At 48.8% G+C, this 20,105-nt stretch overlaps 1 protein-coding gene across 2 annotated transcripts in view; it reads left to right on the forward strand.

Moving 5' to 3' along the window:
• The window catches only part of BTBD11 (BTB domain containing 11), a 314,753-nt gene that overhangs the window by 255,387 nt on the left and 39,261 nt on the right, over positions 1 to 20,105 (forward strand). For both annotated transcript variants that reach the window (XM_042993104.1, XM_042993105.1), the window contains exons 5-11: positions 8,536 to 8,701; positions 11,326 to 11,415; positions 13,364 to 13,465; positions 15,417 to 15,510; positions 15,627 to 15,762; positions 16,483 to 16,703; positions 18,483 to 18,661. In XM_042993104.1, coding sequence (XP_042849038.1) covers positions 8,536 to 8,701; positions 11,326 to 11,415; positions 13,364 to 13,465; positions 15,417 to 15,510; positions 15,627 to 15,762; positions 16,483 to 16,703; positions 18,483 to 18,661 — 988 coding nt within the window. The remainder of the gene's footprint in view (positions 1 to 8,535; positions 8,702 to 11,325; positions 11,416 to 13,363; positions 13,466 to 15,416; positions 15,511 to 15,626; positions 15,763 to 16,482; positions 16,704 to 18,482; positions 18,662 to 20,105) is intronic.

The raw sequence follows: 20,105 nt of genomic DNA on the forward strand, positions 1-20,105 counted from the left end.
AATAAGTGTTCGCATGAAATAAGAGCAAAGACAGAGAAGCTAAAATGTTGGGATGAAGCCAGGGAGGAAAGCTGTTGCCTAGTAAGGGATAATACATGAGCACCAGAAAACATGGGATAAACTCAGAGAATGTCCATGCTTGGAGGCACCCAAGAGCTTGACCAGCCTAACACCCCCATTTTCTGGATAAGGAAACTGAGGCTGTTGAAGGAAATGGGATTCATCCAAGATCACACAGCTGATGGGTGGTGCAGCCACGACCTGAAGTCACATTCATCTGAGCCTTTATCTTGGCCCTATTTCTGCCTTACCAGTTACTTTCAGAACTGTTCTGTTGGGTCCTACATGCCCCTCTTTCCTGGCAAAGCCTTGACATGGCCTCAGAATCTTCCTTAACACCATACCCCAACCAACACAACACCATACTCCAACCAGCCGCACTAGTGAATCAGAGTTGGAGCCTGAGATTAACCCTGTTTTCCATGCCTAGTTTACATGTTGCTTCATAGCCAACATATTACCCTAGTTCCCATAGAGGTACTAGGGGCGCTGAGTGCCTGTAATGTGTGTGCTGCGTTTCAGGTGGCTGAAATATGTGCACATCTTCTAGAAATCCATAGTCTGTACCAGCGTTCCACATCCCACATCCTCTAGCCACGTGTCTGTATTTGAACAGGGCCTCCAGAATAGCCAAAATAGATTCGTATGCACTGTCTCACCTATTCCTCACAAAATCTGAACACGGGTACTGGTTCTCCCCATCTTATAGATGGGGAAATGGAGGCCCAGAGAGAGATGGGGGAACTTGCCCAAGGTTACGCAGCCAGGAAATAGGCTATATTGGCATATACATCAACATCACTAGTTGTCTCCACCACCCTTCAGTGAGTTCCTGAAGATCCAGATAATGAAATCAGCACCTGTTGTCTCCTTCTCGACATCATAAATCTCTCTAGCATCCCCCCCGAGGAACAGGAAAGGCCAGGGACTCGATTCTCGGTTACTACTTTGAGTTAGGGTTCTGTTCTCCTTTTTCTCCCAAGACACGTCCATTTTCAATTACGTGGTCACCAGTGGAGCCAACAACTTGCTCAGTATCCTTCTGTCCGTGTAGCCTGAGAAGGCAGGGCTTGATCTGGCTCGCTTGCTGCGGGACCCCAGCACCTAACCCTGTACCTGCCTGTTGCTGGTGTTCAGTGAACGGTATGTGGGAATGAATGAATCGTGGCATGTCCCCTAGCCTCCAAGTCTCTCGGGGCAGAAATCTCATCCAGGTGGGCTCTCTGGACCCCCCAGTGTGCGTGGCACACAGTAAGCATTTGTTAATGTCAGATTCTGTGGAATTCGGCTGACAGATTGTGGGAGATCACACACACACCCAAGTCTGACATTGAGATGAGACAGGTCTGGGCTGAAATGGAGATGGAAGGAGCCAAGTGACTTTAGGACAGGATGCTTAACTTCTCTTGGTCTCTGGTTCCTCGTCTGTAAAATGGGGGTACGGATGCTTGCTTTGGGGGCTCCTGTGAGGGTTTAAGCAGGATGCGAGCGTGGGCTCAGGAGTCGGACCAGGGGGGTCGAATGCCGGTTTTACCACCTATGTGCTATGTGACCTTGGGCAAGTGACATAACCTCCATGCCTTAGGTTTTTCATCTGTAAAGTAGAGAGAACAGTGCCCAGTCCATTGGGTTATCTTGAGGATGAGGTGAGCTATTACATGGGAAATGGTTAGCATAGGGAAAGCTACCTGTCAATGCCATTATTAGAATTAACTAGAATGTGTTAGGAAAACTGTAAATCTTCACTATTTCTCTGACTACTGTTAATATCTTTACTCTGTTCCAAGGCAACTTATGTGATCTCAAGCCCTTGGGAACCGTACTATATACCAAATCACAGGTCCTGGGGTCCGGGGGGCAGAGGAGGGCTGCACCTTCCCAGGGTGATCCCCACAGCGGCCACATATCTCCGCCTGTGCCCCACCATGGTGGGCACTGGTATCTTCCATGGGAGCAGAGCAAAGTGACTCCACCCCTCACATGGCCTCCCCTCCCAAGCTGACCTCTGGTCACAGCCTCTGAGAAAGGCCTGGGAAGTTGCTCTGTCCCGGGTTGCCAGCCTACTGGTAAGACCCAGATGAACAAGAACAAAAACCTGAAGGGGAAGTGAGAAGCCGTGGGAGCCACGGCAGAACTGTCTCAGGCTCTGTAAGCCGGGTCGCAGTGAGGGCCACGCTCAGAGGCACTGGGCCCCACAGCAGCTGGAAAGGGCCTTGGGGGCAAGGAAAGGACTGGAGAAGTGCGGTGTTGGAGGATGGGGAGGTGGGGGACTTCCAGATGGCCTGATTAAATCCCTGGAAAGAGGACCTACAATTACAAAATGGTGCGTTCTCCATATCGGGCAGTTGTTATCACGACTGTGCTGGGTGGTTCAGAAGTACGACCTCTGGATCCTTGTCACAGCTGCTGGGGACAGAAGTGCTGCTGTCAACCCTGCTTTGCAGATGGGAAAACAGGCCCAGAGAGGTTAAGCCACCTGTCCCGGGTTTCAAGTATGAAGCACAAAGGGATATGAACTCTGGTCTTGAGCGCTGGGTTCCGTCTGCCCCATGGGAGACAGGCTTTGGGGTCGAGCACTCAGCCCTGTGCCTCAGTTTCCTTGTCAGTAGAAAGGGAATAATGATAAGACCTTCAAGGAGAGGTCAGTTGAAGTGGGAGGAATTGAGCACCTAGTATGCTGCCTAGCACACAGTGAGCTATGCAATAAAGGGTGGCTTCTTTATTACTGATGAGGGAAGGTCATGGTTGCGGGGACTGTTTGGGCCTTTGAGGTTCAGATCCCAGAGTCATGCATGGATGCCCTGTGATTGCCAGCACATTGCTAAAACCTGGGCTGTACAGAGTGGTTATTGGGACAGACTCTGGAGCCAGACTGCCTGGCTTTAAATCCTGACCCCTATTAGCTATGTGACAATAAGCAAGTTAATTAACCTCTCTCTGCCCCATTTTTCCTTGTCTATAAAATAGGTAAATAACAATAATGCCTTCTTCACAGGGTTATTGTGAGCATTGAACATGTTCATATTTGTAAAAAAAAAAAAAAAAAAGCTTATAATATGCCTGGTACACGGTAAGAACTAATAAATATTTATTAAATCAGTAAAATGTGTATAAATGTTAGTGTCCCCATTTTACAGGTGAGAAAATGGAATGAGTTTAAGTTACCTGTGCAGGGTTAGGTGCACAGCATAAGCAGTTAGTGAAGGTAGAGCCAGGTGACAAGCCCAGGGAGTCACACTTCGGAGCCCACACCCTTGGGGACAGGCTTCCCAGAGTTAGCCCAGAGTCAGCGCTCAGGGAGCCTGGGAACCGCCGGCACTTTCTAGCACCCATGGGATCAGGATTGGTCCAGGTCGTGGGAAAGAAAAGAGGGGCTGGGAGCCTGGCCGGGCAGGCCCACAGTACCTTGAGTTGCTCTGTTCTGCCATTTCCTGCTTGTTGAATTATTCCAGAAACTGGACTTTCATCAGGCATGACCCCCGTTCCCCCTTTCTTCCCTTACAGCTTGCTGGCAAAACCATGCTGGGGCATGGCAGTCTCTCTGGGGGCCAGGGTTTCCCCACTGGGAGAAGGACTGCCTTTATTCTGGTGAAAATGGTTAGATGTGGTGTCTATTTGAGACCTTAAGAAACACTGTTATTACAGTGTTCTTCAGTCTCCGAGTCTCTGTATTTGCTTCTTCCAAATTCAGTGTGGTCTCTCCAGTATGCACCTTGCTTGGTGATTTACAATAATGATCGTAATAGGAGATCTGTAACATTTAACGAGAGTCGTGTGCTAAACTCTGTTTCCTTCTAAGCACTATACATGGTTTATCTCATTTCATCCACACCCAAAATCCTGTGAGGAAGGTATTATTACTAAACTCATTTTACCGATGAGAAGACAAAAACAGAGAGGTTAAGTGACTTGCCCCAAGATCACACAGCTGCTAAATAGAACTGAGAATCAGAGTTCATGCTCACAACTACTATGTGTGCTAGCTTTAAAAATTCATACGTGAGTAAAATGTGTCTGAGGCCTCACCAGCTCCCATTCGTCACTGGGAGTGGATCAAGAGACCAGCAGAATGCACCAACATCCCGCCTCAATGCCGACTCCTTCCTAGGGGAGAAAACCCGATTACTTGCCGTGTGTGTGTGCTCAGGCCTGCAGGCTTCCTGGAAAACATCTTTCTGAAGTCACATTCTTGAAGTGGTGGAAAATACTGAGCCAATCTCTTGGGGCCAGGGCCCTTGAGAAATCAGAGAAATTGACTACCTCGGTAGCTGACCTCTTATTTAAATTGATCAGATTTTTTCATGGCATCGTTGAAAGCCACTGGAAGGGAAACCACAAAGCTGATCACCTTCTGGTGAAGCCCCAGGGTGACCGGCTTAGTAGATTTCTGCATAAATAAGTCCCACACTTAGGCAGGCACAGGGGGACCTATTGGTCTTTGGTGGTAGATCCTTCCGAGGCTTTCCAGAGACAGTAAATCAAGCTCTGAGTCGTGTTTACAGGAATGCTGCAGGAATTTAAATTTGGCAGAGTTTAATTCTCTAACAAACCAGTTGAACAGACACCTTTATAGAAGATGTTTCTTACCTGCTTTAGCCAGTAAAATTCAGTAACCAGAATCATTACTTACTTTGTATGACTGAGGAATTCTTGAAAAACAGGTGTTTCCTGGGGCCTGCTCTCAGGAATAAAGGGCAGGCTGTGCATGGCTTACCTATCAGTTAATACCACATGCTTTAAGCACATAACACAGGCATAAGATAGATGTGGTCCTGCCCCCAGGAGGCTGACAGCCTCATAGAGAAAAGAAATAAGAAGATATATAGATGATAGATAGATAGATAGATAGATAGATAAATAGATAGATAGATAGATAGATAGATAGATAGATAGATAGATGATAGATAGATAGATAGATAGAATGAATAGAGAGTAGTCACAGATTGTAAAAGGTGCTAACAAAAGGAAGGATGAAATTGTTATAGAAGGCCTCCTTTGGACGTGACATTCAAGCTCCTATTTGAGGGGTGAGAAGGGGCCAGGAGGGGGAAGGGCAAGAATAAAGTCCTCAAGTCAGGAGAGAGATTGGCCAGTGGAGAGTGGCCCCTGCCAAAGGAAGGGTGGGAGAGCAGGACAGACCCCACCCCTGCAGAGTCCTGTGGGCCATCCTGGGGGAACTGGATTCTATTCTCAGTACATGGGAAGGCATTGGAAGGTCTTATTTAAGCAGAGGCACAACACAGTTTTATTTACAGTTTAAGCTCACTCTTGCCTTGTGTAAGAGACTGGTTTGGACGGCAAAAAGAATAGAAGTGACAGACCAGTGAGGAGGCCACTGTACTACTAGACAAGAGAGGCTGGGGTTTGGAACCAGTATGTGGGCAGTGGAGCTGGAGGGCAGTGGGCGGATTTGGGATTTGGGTGGCAAAATCAACGGCTGATGGAATGGACCTGAGCGTGGGAGAAGGTTCTGGCCTGAGCACCTGGGTGGACAATGGTGCCATTCATGGCGACAGGATGACTGGGGGACAGGTTGGGAGGGCAGGGGGTGGACGTGTTAAGAACAAGTTGCATTTTGGACATACTAGATGTGAGGACCCTGGGAGACATCCAGGAGATGCGCTCAAGAAGGCAGTTGTATAGGGGCACCGGGGGGGGCTCAGTTGGATAAAATGTCTGACTTCAGCTCAGGTCGTCATGATCTTGCAGTTCATGGGTTTGAGCCCCACGCTGGGCTCTGCGCTGACAGCTCGGAGCCTGGAGCCTGCTTGGGATTCTGCGTCTCCCTCCCTCTCTGCCCCTCCCTCACTTGCGTTCTTGCTCTGTCTGTCTTTCTCTCTCTCTCAAAAATAAACACTTGAAAAAAAAAACAGAAGGCACCTCTATATGTGGGCACACCAGCACAATGGAAAAGTGCCAGGTCCCACCGAGCAGGGTCATACTGGGGTGTCAGATCGCTGGTCAACCTTGGGCAGGTTCCTCACCTCTAGAATGGGGCCCCTATGTCATGGGCTTGTCGTGATGAACCTTGGGCAGGTTTCTCACCTCTGGAATGGGGCCCCTATGTCATGGGCTTGTCGTGAGGATTGTATGACTTAATACATGGAAAGAACTTAGATTTCAAAAGCAAGAATTCAGTAAACATTAGCTTCCTATAATAACAATTCTCATCATCTTTGCTACAGTAATTTTCTTGCCATTTGTCTCTTTCTAATTAAAATCAAGGACCTCTGTAGCTGGTAAACACTTGTCCTGATGTTCTTGGAATTATTGGTTTACGAGTCTGGGCGCTCGGGGAACACGGGGCGGGGTCTGTGTCTTCCACCTCCTAGCCCCCTGCCATGGTGCCCCCGCACAGTAGGTGCTCAGTTACATTTAGCCAGTCACGTGGAATTCAGCTTGACTCCAGAGAAAAAACAAAATGCTTGTTTGAGAGAATCAGTCAAGCATGGAGGATAGCAGAAGGGACTTCGACGCAGACAGGAGAGAGGAGATTGCAAATTCACTGACAATGACAATTCATAGCATCTTTGCTCTTAAGAAGGAGGCTCTTGAGTTCACAAACCAACCTCTTCCTGAAGTAGATAATGGTCTTTTCGAAGAAAAGTTTTCCTTACAATTAGTCAAATCTGATACCTCCCCAAGATCTGCACATGCACCTGACCCATTCAAGGCTCCAGACATGTCAACACAACACATGCAAACACCCACCTTTCCCCCTCCAGAAGCCTCTGCTGTATGCCCCAGCACCTTGCCCTCACCTGCTTTGCTCTGTCTTGTCCATTTGGCCTGAAGCTTCTTTCTTAACCACTTTTTTAGGGAACTCCGATGAAGCCTGCCACCCCACTTGGGGTTTCTCCTCTAACTCTGGAGATGCTGGGATCCATGGTCTCTCCTCAGACTCTTTTGATTTTTTTTTAAATATATGAAATTTATTATCAAATTGGTTTCCATACAACACCCAGTGCTCATCCCAAAAGATGCCCTCTTCAATACCCATCGCCTACCCTCCCCTCCCTCCCACCCCCCATCAACCCTCAGTTTGTTCTCAGTTTTTAAGTCCTCAGACTCTTTTCAAATCATGACAGATGGCTCTGCCCTTTCCCAAGTCAAAAAAAAACAAAACAAAACACATTTACTTTCAATTTCAAATAAGCAGTGTATTAGTGTAGATTTGTTCCACACCGCATTTGCTACAGCACACTTCGGTTTGCTAAATCTAGCCACCCTCGCTGTAAGAGTCCCAAGTCCAACGCCCCATGTACCATGCCTTATGGCATAGCTCCATTCTGTGCCCTAGGGGATTGCATCTTGGATGCTGAGGCCCAGGGTCTTTCAGTCCTCTCCCACCACCTGGGGAGACCTCAGGCGTGCCCAGAAAGTCCTCCAACAGTGTTGGGTGGTCTTGGCTCCCCTGCCTGCCATGAAAAGGTCTTAACCCCGGAGTCCAGGGTCCTGGGCAACTGTGCTTGTACAAATAGGCTGTTGGAGACCTAGCCTGACACCCAGCTGCTCAGGTGGGCATGCAGATTAGACCCCACATCAACACCAAGCTTCCAGTCTTTTACTCTGGTTTCTATCTTCACTGTATCAGCTCCCCCTGGTGGCCAGAAGCAAATTCTTATGGTCTCCTGTCCAAGCCCTTGTAACTCCTACAGCTGGGTTTATATTTCAGGGTAGACTTCTGCCCAAGGTTCCGCTGCCAGAAGAGATGAATGATATATCAGAAACTCAATGAAGAGTCAAGCACATACCTATCCCCCCCCCCCACTTCCTGAGGCTCCCTTTGTGGTTCGGCCCTCAAATGCTCTCCCCCAGCTCCTAACCTTACTGATGAACAGGAGCCTCGGTGCCGTAAACTTTCTGGAACAATAGCCCCTCTCATTTCCTCCAACGATAAAAAAGAAGGTAGTTCCCTCACAAACGTAACCTTTCCTTGTGCCACAAACTGGCTTAGGGAGAAGCAGAACCAGGAATTCTGAACACCTGGCTCCTTTCCTCAGTTTCTACTCTCTGAATTAGCAAGGGGAGGGGATGAAAGGAGGTTCTGGGACAGTGTTTACTGCAGCTTGTTGGCTTTGTGGCCCTGGGCAACTCCTTTATCTATGTCTGTTTCCCCAGGGTTTAAAGAGGGGTAGTGATAGTACTTGCCTTTTGAGGTTGTGTGGGGATTGAACAAACTGATTCATGTGAAGAGTTTAGCAGAGGGCCTAGCCCACAGTAAACATTCAGTAAATATTAGCTATCACCATGCTTAGCTCAGTATGCTGTGGAAGCAAAGAGGAAGACAGATCAGCAGCAGTTATAAAGGACAAAGGATCGAGACATCCAGATTTTAATTGGAGCCTAGGAACAGGCAGTTGACATGAAAAACAAAGGCAAAGGATCCTTGGTGCTTTCTAACTCTCACTGGTCCTCAAGGACCAGTTCCTGGGGAAGCCACTGCACCCCACTGATCGTCTCTCCCTTCCTTAGGGCCGACGACTGCTTTTGTGCTTCTCGGAAACTGGACGCTGTGGCCATCGAAGCCAAGTTTAAACAGGACCTGGGTTTCCGGATGCTGAACTGTGGGCGGACGGACCTGGTGAAGCAGGCGGTGTCTCTCCTAGGGCCGGATGGGATCAACACCATGAGCGAACAGGTACAGGGCCCGAGTCTCTGAACAGGCAACCCCTCCAACCTCCGCCAGGTACGCTGCCCCACGACTTTGCCAACAGCAGGCACTGGACACACACTCCCCCTGCTGGTGACTTAGGGTGATTTTTATTTATTTAGTTAGTTTCGGTTTTTAAAATATAAAAATATCCTTGTTCATCTTTATAGAAATTGCACATGATCATTGCAGCTGAAATGGAAAATTGAGAAAAATAGGCCTATTCCAGAAAGGAAATAATGCCATCACCCAGATAGCCATCATTTATATTTAGTATGTGTCCCTCAAGTCCTTTTTTCAGCGTGGTTAAAATTAGTTCTCTGCCTGCCTGTCTGTTACTGCATCACAGAACAACTCCAGGAGTATTTTTACAAAACTTTCAGGGTATGTTTGAGATACACAAAAGTCATTCTGGGGAACCCTGGGAGGCACCTCAGAGATATAGGCAGCTATCCCCCAAGTCCCTGAAACTGAGGTACAGGGGGAAGCTCGTGCGTCTACCAGTCAGGGAGACACCATGTGAATGAAGGTGTCACGGACAGAGAAACAAACAGCAGTTTTCAATGTGAGCCCCAGATGGAAAGTCACAAGGGACAGATGGAGCTGTTTCTCATATGGGCAGCTCATGCAGTGAGTTCCAGGGAAGGAATAGCAACTAAGAATTTTCTTGAGCAACAAGGATCCCTAACACACACACACACACACACACACACACACACACACATTTATTTTTTTTTTTTTCAACGTTTTTTATTTATTTTTGGGACAGAGAGAGACAGAGCATGAACGGGGGAGGGGCAGAGAGAGAGGGAGACACAGAATCGGAAACAGGCTCCAGGCTCCGAGCCATCAGCCCAGAGCCTGACGCGGGGCTCGAACTCACGGACAGCGAGATCGTGACCTGGCTGAAGTCGGACGCTTAACCGACTGCGCCACCCAGGCGCCCCTATATTTTTTTAAAACAGAGATTTATAATATCTTGCCTTTTTCGACAATTTATATTATAGGTACTTTGCAATATCATTAAATACTATTTTTTAAATCACTTTTAATGGCTACATAAAATGGTCCTATTATTTGTTCAGTTAACCATACCTCAGTTGGATATTTAGGTTGCTTCTCACTACTTATATCAATAATGCTGAGTTAAACATATTTACACAAGTCTTTGTTCAAAATCCCTGATTATTTCGTTAGGGAATTTTTTTTCATTAGGGAAATTTTTTTTTAATCGAAGTATAGTTGACACAGTAGTTTCAGGTGTGCAACATAGTGACTCTGCAATCCTGTACGTTACACTGTGTTCATCGTTAGGGAAGTTCTTAAAAGTGGACGTAGTGGCTCATAGACATCAACCTTTCTGAAATGACTTTCGCAGAGACTTTGTTTCCTTGTACACACCCTCCAACAACATATGTGTTTCCCCATCAATCTTTAAAAAAATTTTTTTAACTGTTTATTCATTTTTGAGAGGCAGAGTGTGAGTAGGGGAGAGGCAGAGAGAGAGACACACACACACACACACACACACACACACACACACACACAATCCGAAGCAGGCTCCAGGCTCTGAGCTGTCAGCACAGAGCCCGACACGGGGCTCAAACCCATGAACCGTGAGATCATGACCTGAACCAAAGTCAGATGCCTAACCGACTGAGCCACCCAGGTGCCCCTCCCTATTAATATTTTCCTTACCTTTTGCCAGTTTTTCACTGGAGCTTTTATTGTCTTCTTTATTTAGAAGAGCTCTTTACATATTAGGCATATAACCCATTCTTATACTATGACAAATATGTCTCAATTTATTGCCTACCTTTCAATTTTGTTTATGTTTTCGGTTTTAGGTCCTCAACACCGTAATGCTTTTCCTTCATGATTTCTTCCATTACTTTTACACCTAGAAACAGATCCAGTTAGATGGTGCGAGATAAGCTCTAACTTGCACGTTTTCCCAAGTAGCCACCTTCTCAACACTGTTTATTGAAAAATCCATCCCTTCCTTCTAATGGTTGTGGAACTTCAAAATAAGCAGGAGTCACTGGCAAATATGGAATTCCTAAAAACCATTTCTCATTCACTTGCCTTTTGCTTGTAAATGATAAACCAGACATCAGTGATGGGGGCATGCTCAGAGGCATCCAATTTCCCTTGACACTGGCCAGCAGCTGTGTAGAGCAAAGATGATACTTACATTGTGAAAGAGAAAAATGTCAAGGAAACAGTGTTTATGAGTTAGATAACTTAGGACTGATACCACAGAATCCAGAAAGTTCCCAAGACCTGTAAGTTGAAATCAGCCACGTGTTTTAGCAAACCCCCTTAGATCTCTTGCACCTTAGGACAGACAAATGAAAATACTCCAACTTAAGCAAAGATAATTGCAAAAACGGCAACCCCCCACCTTTTTTTTTTTGCCTTCATTTTGGTTTTCAAAATAGGGAGGATTGTGACTTTATGAGTCATAAGGGCAGCACATTTATTTTTTTAATGCTGGATTTTGAGTACAAACATAGCCACCTACACACAAGTAAGATTTTCCATTTGCTATCGTCCAGTGACACAGCTACCTTGTAAACCTTCTCCATTCTCTGGTTTTTAACCCACCACAGGGCATGACCCCCCTGATGTATGCCTGCGTCCGTGGGGACGAGGCAATGGTTCAGATGCTGCTGGATGCCGGAGCTGACCTGAATGTCGAGGTGAGGGTGCAGAGGGCTACAGGGCCCCTGGGCCTGGCAGTCCCCCAGGGAAAATGAGCAAAGAGAGGGGGGGCTTTTTCTCCTGAGAGCCACCACTGGGGGGCGGTCAGTCCAGCAAATAGGTCAAATCAGCCGGTAGATTTCCTCCATCTGGAGGCCCCAGCCCAACCAAATCCCAGGGAGCTGCCCACGTGCATGTTTCATTTAAAAACAAGCAATGAAGCTACAAGAAGCACCAGCCTTCCCTTATCTCAGCTGAACTGAGTCTGATTCTTATTACTGATCCATTCCTTCTGGGATCAGGGCAGGGAGCTCTCTCCTGAGCCATCAGGACATAAGACAGAGCTGCTCCGCATACCCTGACCTAAGGTGTAGCTCCCTCAGATCCTACCCCCTCCCAACCAAATCCTGATTGGTTCGCCTATTGGCTGAGTTGAAGCCACAGGTCCTAAAGCTAATGGCAAAGCTTCCGTGAGGCAGTGTGGTGTATTTATTGTGGGAAGTGCACCCCCGCAGGCTTTAGAGTTTGACACTTAAGCTCAAATTCCAAAACTGCTGAGTCTTAGTAACTTGCTTTTGTGCTGGGGCAGGTGGCTTAACCTTTTTGAGCCTCAGCATCCCCATCCACAACAGGGGGAGAATAATCACACCCATCTCAGAGAGTTGATGGAAGAAATAAATACAAAGAGGACCTAGCATAAGTTTGGGGCTCAGTCAATACTGGTTCGTGCACACACACCACGAGGCTTGTGATAGGTGAAATCACGCTTTTTGACCACGTCCTATCCTGTCTTTCTGGCAGCCAGCAACTGGCAGCCCCAGAGGCTAGGAAGGTTGGCATGCTACAGTCCTAACTCAGCAACCCTATAAAACTTTTTTAGTTCAAAATTAGATGTTCTTGTAGTCTTAGTACTGTGCTTTTTTTAATTAGTGAGTTTTATATTCATCTGAGGAAAACAGGCAATAGACCTAGTTTTGCATCCAGACCATTTTGGATATTATAAGTTTCAGGTACTGGGGATTTTCTTGCCTGTTATGAATCCCCCAACACCATGCAGACCCCTGCAAGGGCTCCTCATCTTTGGGTCCTGGTGGGCTTCTCTGATCCTCTCTAGCCCATTCCATGACTCCTAGCCAGCTCAAGGCCTACCCTGACAGGTGACGAGTGAATTCAGCTGCTCTGAATGAGTCAGACATCACAGCTGTTTGGTCCCAGGGTTGTTTGGGAGAAAAGCCATGTGTGGGTGCCAGTCCTGAAGGGCCCCAACCTTCAGCTTCCCTTCCCTTGCCTCTCTTTTGGCCTAGAGTGTTTTGATGCCCCCCATATTGAAGGACCAGTATCAGATTGCTCACTCGTGGTATGTCCAGGGAAGGTTTTGTGCCCAGGTTTCCAGTAGCATGAGGGTCCTTGTCAACTGAGAAGCCAGAAAAACAGTGAAATGAGAACAGGGTAGGGTGAGCTGTGACCAGATGGGAATGTGACTCCATCAGATGGGTAGTGGTCTTCCCTGGCTTGAAAACTCAAAGCAGACCTTGCCTTGCCTGGGGTTGGCTGCTGCTGAGAATTTCCCCTAAAGGTGCGAATGTAATGATATGGCATCTCATGCTGTCTGACACCCTATGGCTCTCAGAACCACCACCCTTAAGCAGAAAGAGGGGACAGGCTGGGGAGTTGGCTTGTGGTAGCTGCCATTACAGCTTCTCCAAGACACCTCAGAGGAAGTCAGAAATCATCGGTTTAATTCCTTTCAGACAAGAAGCAAAGGAGACCTTATGAGGCACAGAGAACATAAAGTCACTACCCCACTATTACCGACATTTCCCAAAGCACTTCCAGAATGTCCTTCTGTACATCTCTAGCCCACATGCCCAGCCACAGATAGGTCAGATTTGCTAGTCAAAATATTGTGAAGGTCACATTTTGAAAATAACTTCAATTTGTTTATAGGTTGTCAGTACTCCTCATAAATATCCATCCGTCCACCCTGAGACCCGCCATTGGACGGCTCTGACTTTTGCTGTGTTGCATGGACATATTCCTGTAGTTCAGGTATATTAATGTATTTCCCTATCCACATCTGACCTTTAATTTTACCCTCTTCCATCATGCAAATCTGTTACCTCTCCCAGCATGCATATTCCCTAAGAGATTCATATTGGTTAATTGCAACTAAATATAGCACATTCATATCATATAAGTGAAAATATCATATGTAATGATCTATATGGCCTGGCCTTAACCAATATGAAACGATCACATACCCACATGCAGCCTCACACAGAAGAGTGGCAAACTTATGAAGTTGTTCCTGGTTGCTCGGGGGTGGGGCCTGAGCTGCAATTTTGTGGATTTGTTCATTTTGCTTGTCGCAGCGTGAATCGTAAGACGTGGATGGTGTGAGACCTTAGAACCTCCCCTGAGGTGTGACCCTGGTGTTTGTGTAGAATCTAGTGGTTTCTAACTAGTGGAAAGAAGCATCCCCAAGTTGCCAAGGGAATGATTCTAAATGACACTTGCTTGGATTCTACTTATCGAGAATCTGATCCAAGAGGTCTAGAGTAAGGCCTTTGGATGTGTCTTCTGAAACAGCTACCCAAGGCTCCCCAAGTACGGAGAGAAGTCCTCATCCGAGGGCCGTTGGGCATTTAAGTATGTATTGGTTATACTTTTTCTGGCTCTTGTACAGTTGGTATTCAACAAATAGCCATCGAATATATTCTAGATCTTAAACTTGCTCTTCACTTCGTCAGGAAAAAAGAACTCAGCATCCAGGTCCATTATCACACCTGGCCTCATGGTGCTGAGCTGTGGGTACATCAGGAATACTTGCTCTTATGTGCTCCAAGCATCTTAGAAGTTTACAGAGCAGGAAATAAGTGTTCCAGGGACCATGAGGCAATGTTGGAAATCCACAGGAATCTTTTGTTGTTTCCTCAGTCATGGGACTCCTTAGGACAGACCCAAAGTCATGTTTCAGGAGGTTGAGAATATGACGTGTTATTCTGAGAGCTGAAACTTCTGCCCACTTCACTCTTGGTAGAGGAATATAAGAAAGAAGGGATCGGGAGGTGGCCTAGTGGACACAAATGCCATCCTTAAAGTGCAGTGGCATCCCCAAGCCTTTAAATCAGGAATAGGAGCAGCGGGCAGCCAGGCAAACCCAAAAAGAAGTCAGGCCACCTCTTCACTGCAGGTACACAGGTCCCGGAATGCCAGGAGTCAGCCCTCTCCTGGCTGTGCCCTGAGGGAGCCCTGGATATGTAACAAAGAAGGTAGATTTCCCCCCCTCCCCATTTTCCATTGGTGGTCCTGAGAGCACATTCACTGAGAGTGAGATCCGGCACAGACAGAATCTCCATCTTGAAGAAGCCCTTCAGGAATGCACAGAACGGAGTAAACTCCTGGATTCTCACTCTGCCTCTTTATTAATTGCTGGCCAGGAAATTTAGCATTGGCTAAACTATACTCAGAGCCATCCAGAGTGTTCTAGAAGGCATCCTTGCCCTCATTGGCCCAGGTGGTCTCCAGAGTCCTTCAGAACTCAAGATTCTGTGGTTCTAAGAGATCCCTCTAATGCTCTCTCCGAGGCTTTGGGTAACCGACCCGAAAAGGGAGTCTTCCAGCACTCTGATGCCATGAGCTGCTCAGTCAGCACTTCTGGAAACTTCAATGTACTTATAAATCACCTGGAGATCTTGCTGAAATGCAAACACTCTCATTCAGTTGGTCGGGGGTGGGCCCTGAGAGCCAGCATTTCACAGCTCCCAGGGGATGCTGATGCTGCTTTTCCATGGACCACACTTTGATAGTCCGAGGTTCTAGTAGATTCGAGGGGCCATCAGTTCATCCCCCAAGGTACAGTTGCCCTCACCCTGTGCACATGGCCACTGACCCAGAGGGAGGGCAGGAACATTGGCACTGTGCTGACTTCCACCAGCTCTCCTGATGTGTCCTCACAGCACATGTCTTTAAATGTCTCAATGGCCACTCTTCTCTGCAGCTGCTCCTGGACGCCGGGGCCAAGGTGGAAGGTTCCGTGGAGCACGGCGAGGAGAACTACTCAGAAACGCCCCTCCAGCTGGCTGCTGCCGTAGGTAAGAGTTGCTGATTCTCATCCCGGCCAAGGGTCTCCACCACCTCGGCCCTCGCTGTGTCTGTGACCGTGTATTTGCTTTATTCGCTTATAAACCCCCCTTCTCTGGGCTTGCAGGAAATTTTGAGCTGGTTAGTTTGCTGTTGGAGCGTGGTGCGGATCCCCTGATAGGAACCATGTACAGGAATGGAATTTCTACAACCCCCCAGGGTGATATGAACTCTTTCAGCCAGGCCGCAGCCCACGGACACAGGTAGGCTAGGATGGGCCAAAGCCACAAGGTCCCAAGTGGTGCTTGTTAAAAATGCAGATTCCCAGGCCTACCCCAGACCCACTATATCTCTGGATGTGGGGCCCAGAGGCAGGCCAGACACCAGGCCTGGCCACAGTGGCCTTCACTGCCAGCTTTCTGCTCAGAGCCAACTTCGTGCAGCGCACATCCACTCAGACTGCCTTGCTTTGTCCTTTCCCGGATCAGCTTCTGCCTCACAGAGATGCCACTCTTTGCCAGCGTTGGTCAGAGCCCGTCACGTCAGCTGCCATGAAGTGACAAGGATCCATTTAAAAAATAATAAAACCCCTCGTGTTTGGTTATTTCTTGTCACATGGCCTTCAGGTTTTACCCCATCCAGTTTTATTACACATAACCCCATGTAAAGCAAATTCACGTGGGACCCCGTGCAGGTTGATGGTTAAAAGAGCACAGTTCTAGAGCCTTCTGGATACTTGTGGAAAGCATTTAGCTGCTCCAGGTTGTCCTCCAGGAAACAAAGCCAGTCACGCTCCACCGTCTCCTCCACCCAGCCCTAAAACATAGCACCCGTGGTCAGGCCTCTGAAGCCACAACTCCAGAGTTGTTCCTGCCATTCCCTTGTCTCACACGAGTGGTGTCCCCACTGCCCACACCCCATCCCTGCCCCGGCAAAACCCTTCCATCTCTGAGTGTCTTCCTCTCTGGGTTTATGATTGACAGGAATGTGTTCCGCAAACTGCTCGCTCAGCCAGAGAAGGAGAAGAGTGATATCCTGTCCCTGGAGGAGATTCTGGCCGAGGGGACTGACCTGGCGGAGACAGCCCCGCCTCCCCTCTGTGCCAGCCGCAACAGCAAGGCCAAACTGAGAGCCCTGAGGGAGGCCATGTATCACAGCGCTGAGCATGGCTACGTGGATGTCACAATTGATATCAGGAGCATAGGTCAGTCTGGGCACCCTCCGCCACTGGACACAGCATCACTGCCCAGTGCTAGGTGACTCACACACACGTGTACACACCCACACACGCGCGCGCACGCGCACACACACACACACACACACACACACACACACACAGAGGCCCAGGGAATTTCGCATTTGCTGGTTGGAGCCCTTCCAGGCTAAACTGCCCGAGCTATCCCCAAAGACAGCATCACCCTTCCAGCCCCAAACGCCTGACCTCGGGTCATTTTCTCATGATTCCCAAACTCTGGACCCTGAGAACTTAGGAATTGGAATCACCTGGGAGCTTGTCTGAATACGGATTGCCAGGCCCTACACCCAGAGGCTCTGCTGTTGAGGGTCTGGATGGATAAAGGCCGGAAATCTTTATGTTTAACAATCATCCCAGGTGGCTCCCAGTGGTTGGGGAATCACTGCCTTAGAGCACCCAAATCACGAAGCAGCGGCCAGGCAACAGCTAGGACGAGGGCGTCTCTTTGCCAGGCTCACCCACTGAGCTTCGGGGGGCAAAGCCACTCTCGGGAAAAGTTGGGGGTGGCTCTTCCTTGAATGAGCGAGCTCACACCCATCTCCTCCGTGCGTCCAGGGAACAGGCTCGCCCAGTCTTCCCCGGTCTAGAGGTAACAGCCCCACACAAGAACAGCAGGACCTAGCCTGGACCTTCAACACACGGAGTGGCAGGTCAAGGTGGGCTGAGGGCCTGAGGAGAGGCCCCCTGCTGCTGCTCTGGACGTGGGCCCCTCTCTCAGGGTAGCTGTTCAGTCTGTGGGATATTTTTTTTTTTAACGTTTATTTATTTTTGAGACAGAGAGAGACAGAGCATGAACAGGGGAGGGGCAGAGAGAGAGGGAGACACAGAATCGGAAACAGGCTCCAGGCTCTGAGCGGTCAACACAGAGCCCAACGCGGGGCTCGAACTCACGGACCGCGAGATCGTGACCCGAGCCGAAGTCAGACGCCCAACCGACCGAGCCACCCAGGCGCCCCTCTGTGGGATATTTATGCCACTGCCCAGAGAGCCTGTTTACCATAATGATGACGCTCCAGGCTCTGAATGGCCTGCTCGTTATAAACAGTAGTGAGACGCATTCTTCCTCTGTGCCTCACCTCGACAGGGGAGAAGCAAATCACAGCAATCAGCTGCTGGAGGGGTTTCTATTAAAGGAGGAAGAACCTGATGAAGTGCCCACAGATGGGAAAGTTGTTTTGCACAGGGGAGAAGCGGCAGAATCCTCCCGGGTCTTTTTCCAACATACGCGTCCGTCCCGGCCAGTGCGGTAGATGACAAAGTCCACCGATGGGTTTCACCAGCTCTGTGCTCTCGCCTGGTGCTATCTCATCCTGGGCAAGACACTTCCCTCCCTGGGCTTCTGTCTCCCCAGAAGGCAGAAGGGGTGGAGGTGAATGAAGTCAGGACTCAGAAGTATGGAGTAGGCAGAAGCAGCGTGTGACAATTCCACGTTCTACACGGTGGTTCTAGCTTGTAAAATGCAGCCCCCGCTAATGTGACGAGCATGCAGAGGTGGACACCCATAGCTAAGGGAATTGAATTGTGATCTTTAGTTTCAACATCTGCAAGTCGTCAGGGGGAGAAAAAAAATACAAACTACCCTGGCTGTATTCATCCCAAGTCTCTTGGTCTCGTAGTTTGGTGATGTCCTGGGGAAAGGCCAGCTTCCAGATAAAAACACACCTTCTGTTGTGGTTGTTTTCTGTCTCGCCCTCTCCTCCCCTCCATGCCCTCCCCACCCTCTCCCAGGTGTCCCATGGACACTGCACACGTGGCTGGAGTCTTTGCGGATCGCCTTCCAGCAACACCGCAGGCCTCTTATCCAGTGCCTGTTGAAGGAGTTTAAGACCATTCAGGAGGAGGAGTACACAGAGGAGCTCATTACTCAAGGCCTGCCCCTGATGTTCGAGATCTTGAAAGCGAGCAAGGTAAGAGGAGTTTAACGCTGTGGTGTCGGTCGGCGGCAGAGAACGAGCGGGGAGGTCCCCGACCTCAATGGCCCCTTAGCCTGATCCTGCCCTCCGGATACGAATCCTGCAGTCATGGCCACTGGTGGCATATGTACGTGGCTGACTGAAGCTACTTGTGCAGTCATTGTGGGCAGCTGTTTTATTGAGCACCTGCTATGTCCCAAGACACTTCTAATAACCCAGGGGATTTGCAGGAAAGCTGGGGAGATGCTGCCAACACATGTGCCCCAAGGGCATCTGAGGTTTATGAAACAATGTTGAATGGTGGCATGGGCTCTGAGGGGTGTGAGTCAGTCAGGGAAGGCGTCAGGGAGGTGCCGAGATGTGAGCAGGCCTGGCCGGACAGATAGGAATCCGGCGGGAAGAGGGAAATGGTATAGCTCCCAAGATCCATGGGATACAGACCCTTCCAGGGTTCCCACAAAGCCGGGCCCTGGAGAAAATTTTTCAGGTACAGAAGATCAGATGAGTCTCCCCCCGCACCCCCCTTCCTCCTGGGTCCCCTTACTCCTACAACAGAGAAATAAATGCTGCAGCCCCTTCAGAACATCAGTTCATCCCTTGGGCTATTATGAGATCAGTTCTTAAAAATCTCTTCGGGGCCACTTGTTTGATGATACAGTATAGATGTTCTGTCCCTGCCAGGGGGCCTTTGGCATCATTGCGTGTGTTGCTGGAGAACTTTGAGAATGGACAGCCGTGGCATGCCCATCCCCCAGCCATCCTATCAAGGGTGGAGAGCCAAGGGCAAGAGGGAGACTGTGACAAATGCCCCACCACTGTGGCCATGGAAACACCAGGGGTGGCCAGGCTGCCTTGAGAGGCTCTGAGGAGTCTGTGCATCAACTACCGCGTACCTGAGGGCTCCCCAGTGGGCCACGAGGGAATGAATATATATTTATATGGCACAGTGGGTCAGAGCATGGACTCTGGAGCCAAACTATAGGGATCCAAACCTTGCTATGCCACGTACTAGCCTTATGACCCCACTCAAGTTACTTAACTTTCCTCTGCCTCAGTTTCCCTACCTGAAAATGGGGACAATAACTATATTGACCTCTTAGGGTGGGTGTGAAGATGAAATGAGTCCGTGCCCTCCAAACTGGCTCTGCAACTTGGTGAGTGCGGTACAAGTGACCCTGTCACGAAGCTGGCCTCGCCGGAGTATGACGCACCTCCAGTATTTCCCAAAGGGTGTTCTGTAAAAGCCATTCCCCCAGCGGGGTTGGTACCAAAGTGTTTAACGCCCCGTTGCAGTGCACGTACCAACCAGCCCCGAATACTGGCCTGAGAGCAGGGCTTTCAGCTCCTTCTACAGGCTAACATTGGTTTACTCCAATTTCTCGCCCGGAGAGCCTTGAATACCCTAATTCACAAAGGCAATCAAGCGTTTCCTGAACTC

Source organism: Panthera tigris, chromosome B4 (assembly GCF_018350195.1).
Source record: "Panthera tigris isolate Pti1 chromosome B4, P.tigris_Pti1_mat1.1, whole genome shotgun sequence".
Classification (NCBI taxonomy): Eukaryota; Metazoa; Chordata; class Mammalia; order Carnivora; family Felidae; genus Panthera; species Panthera tigris.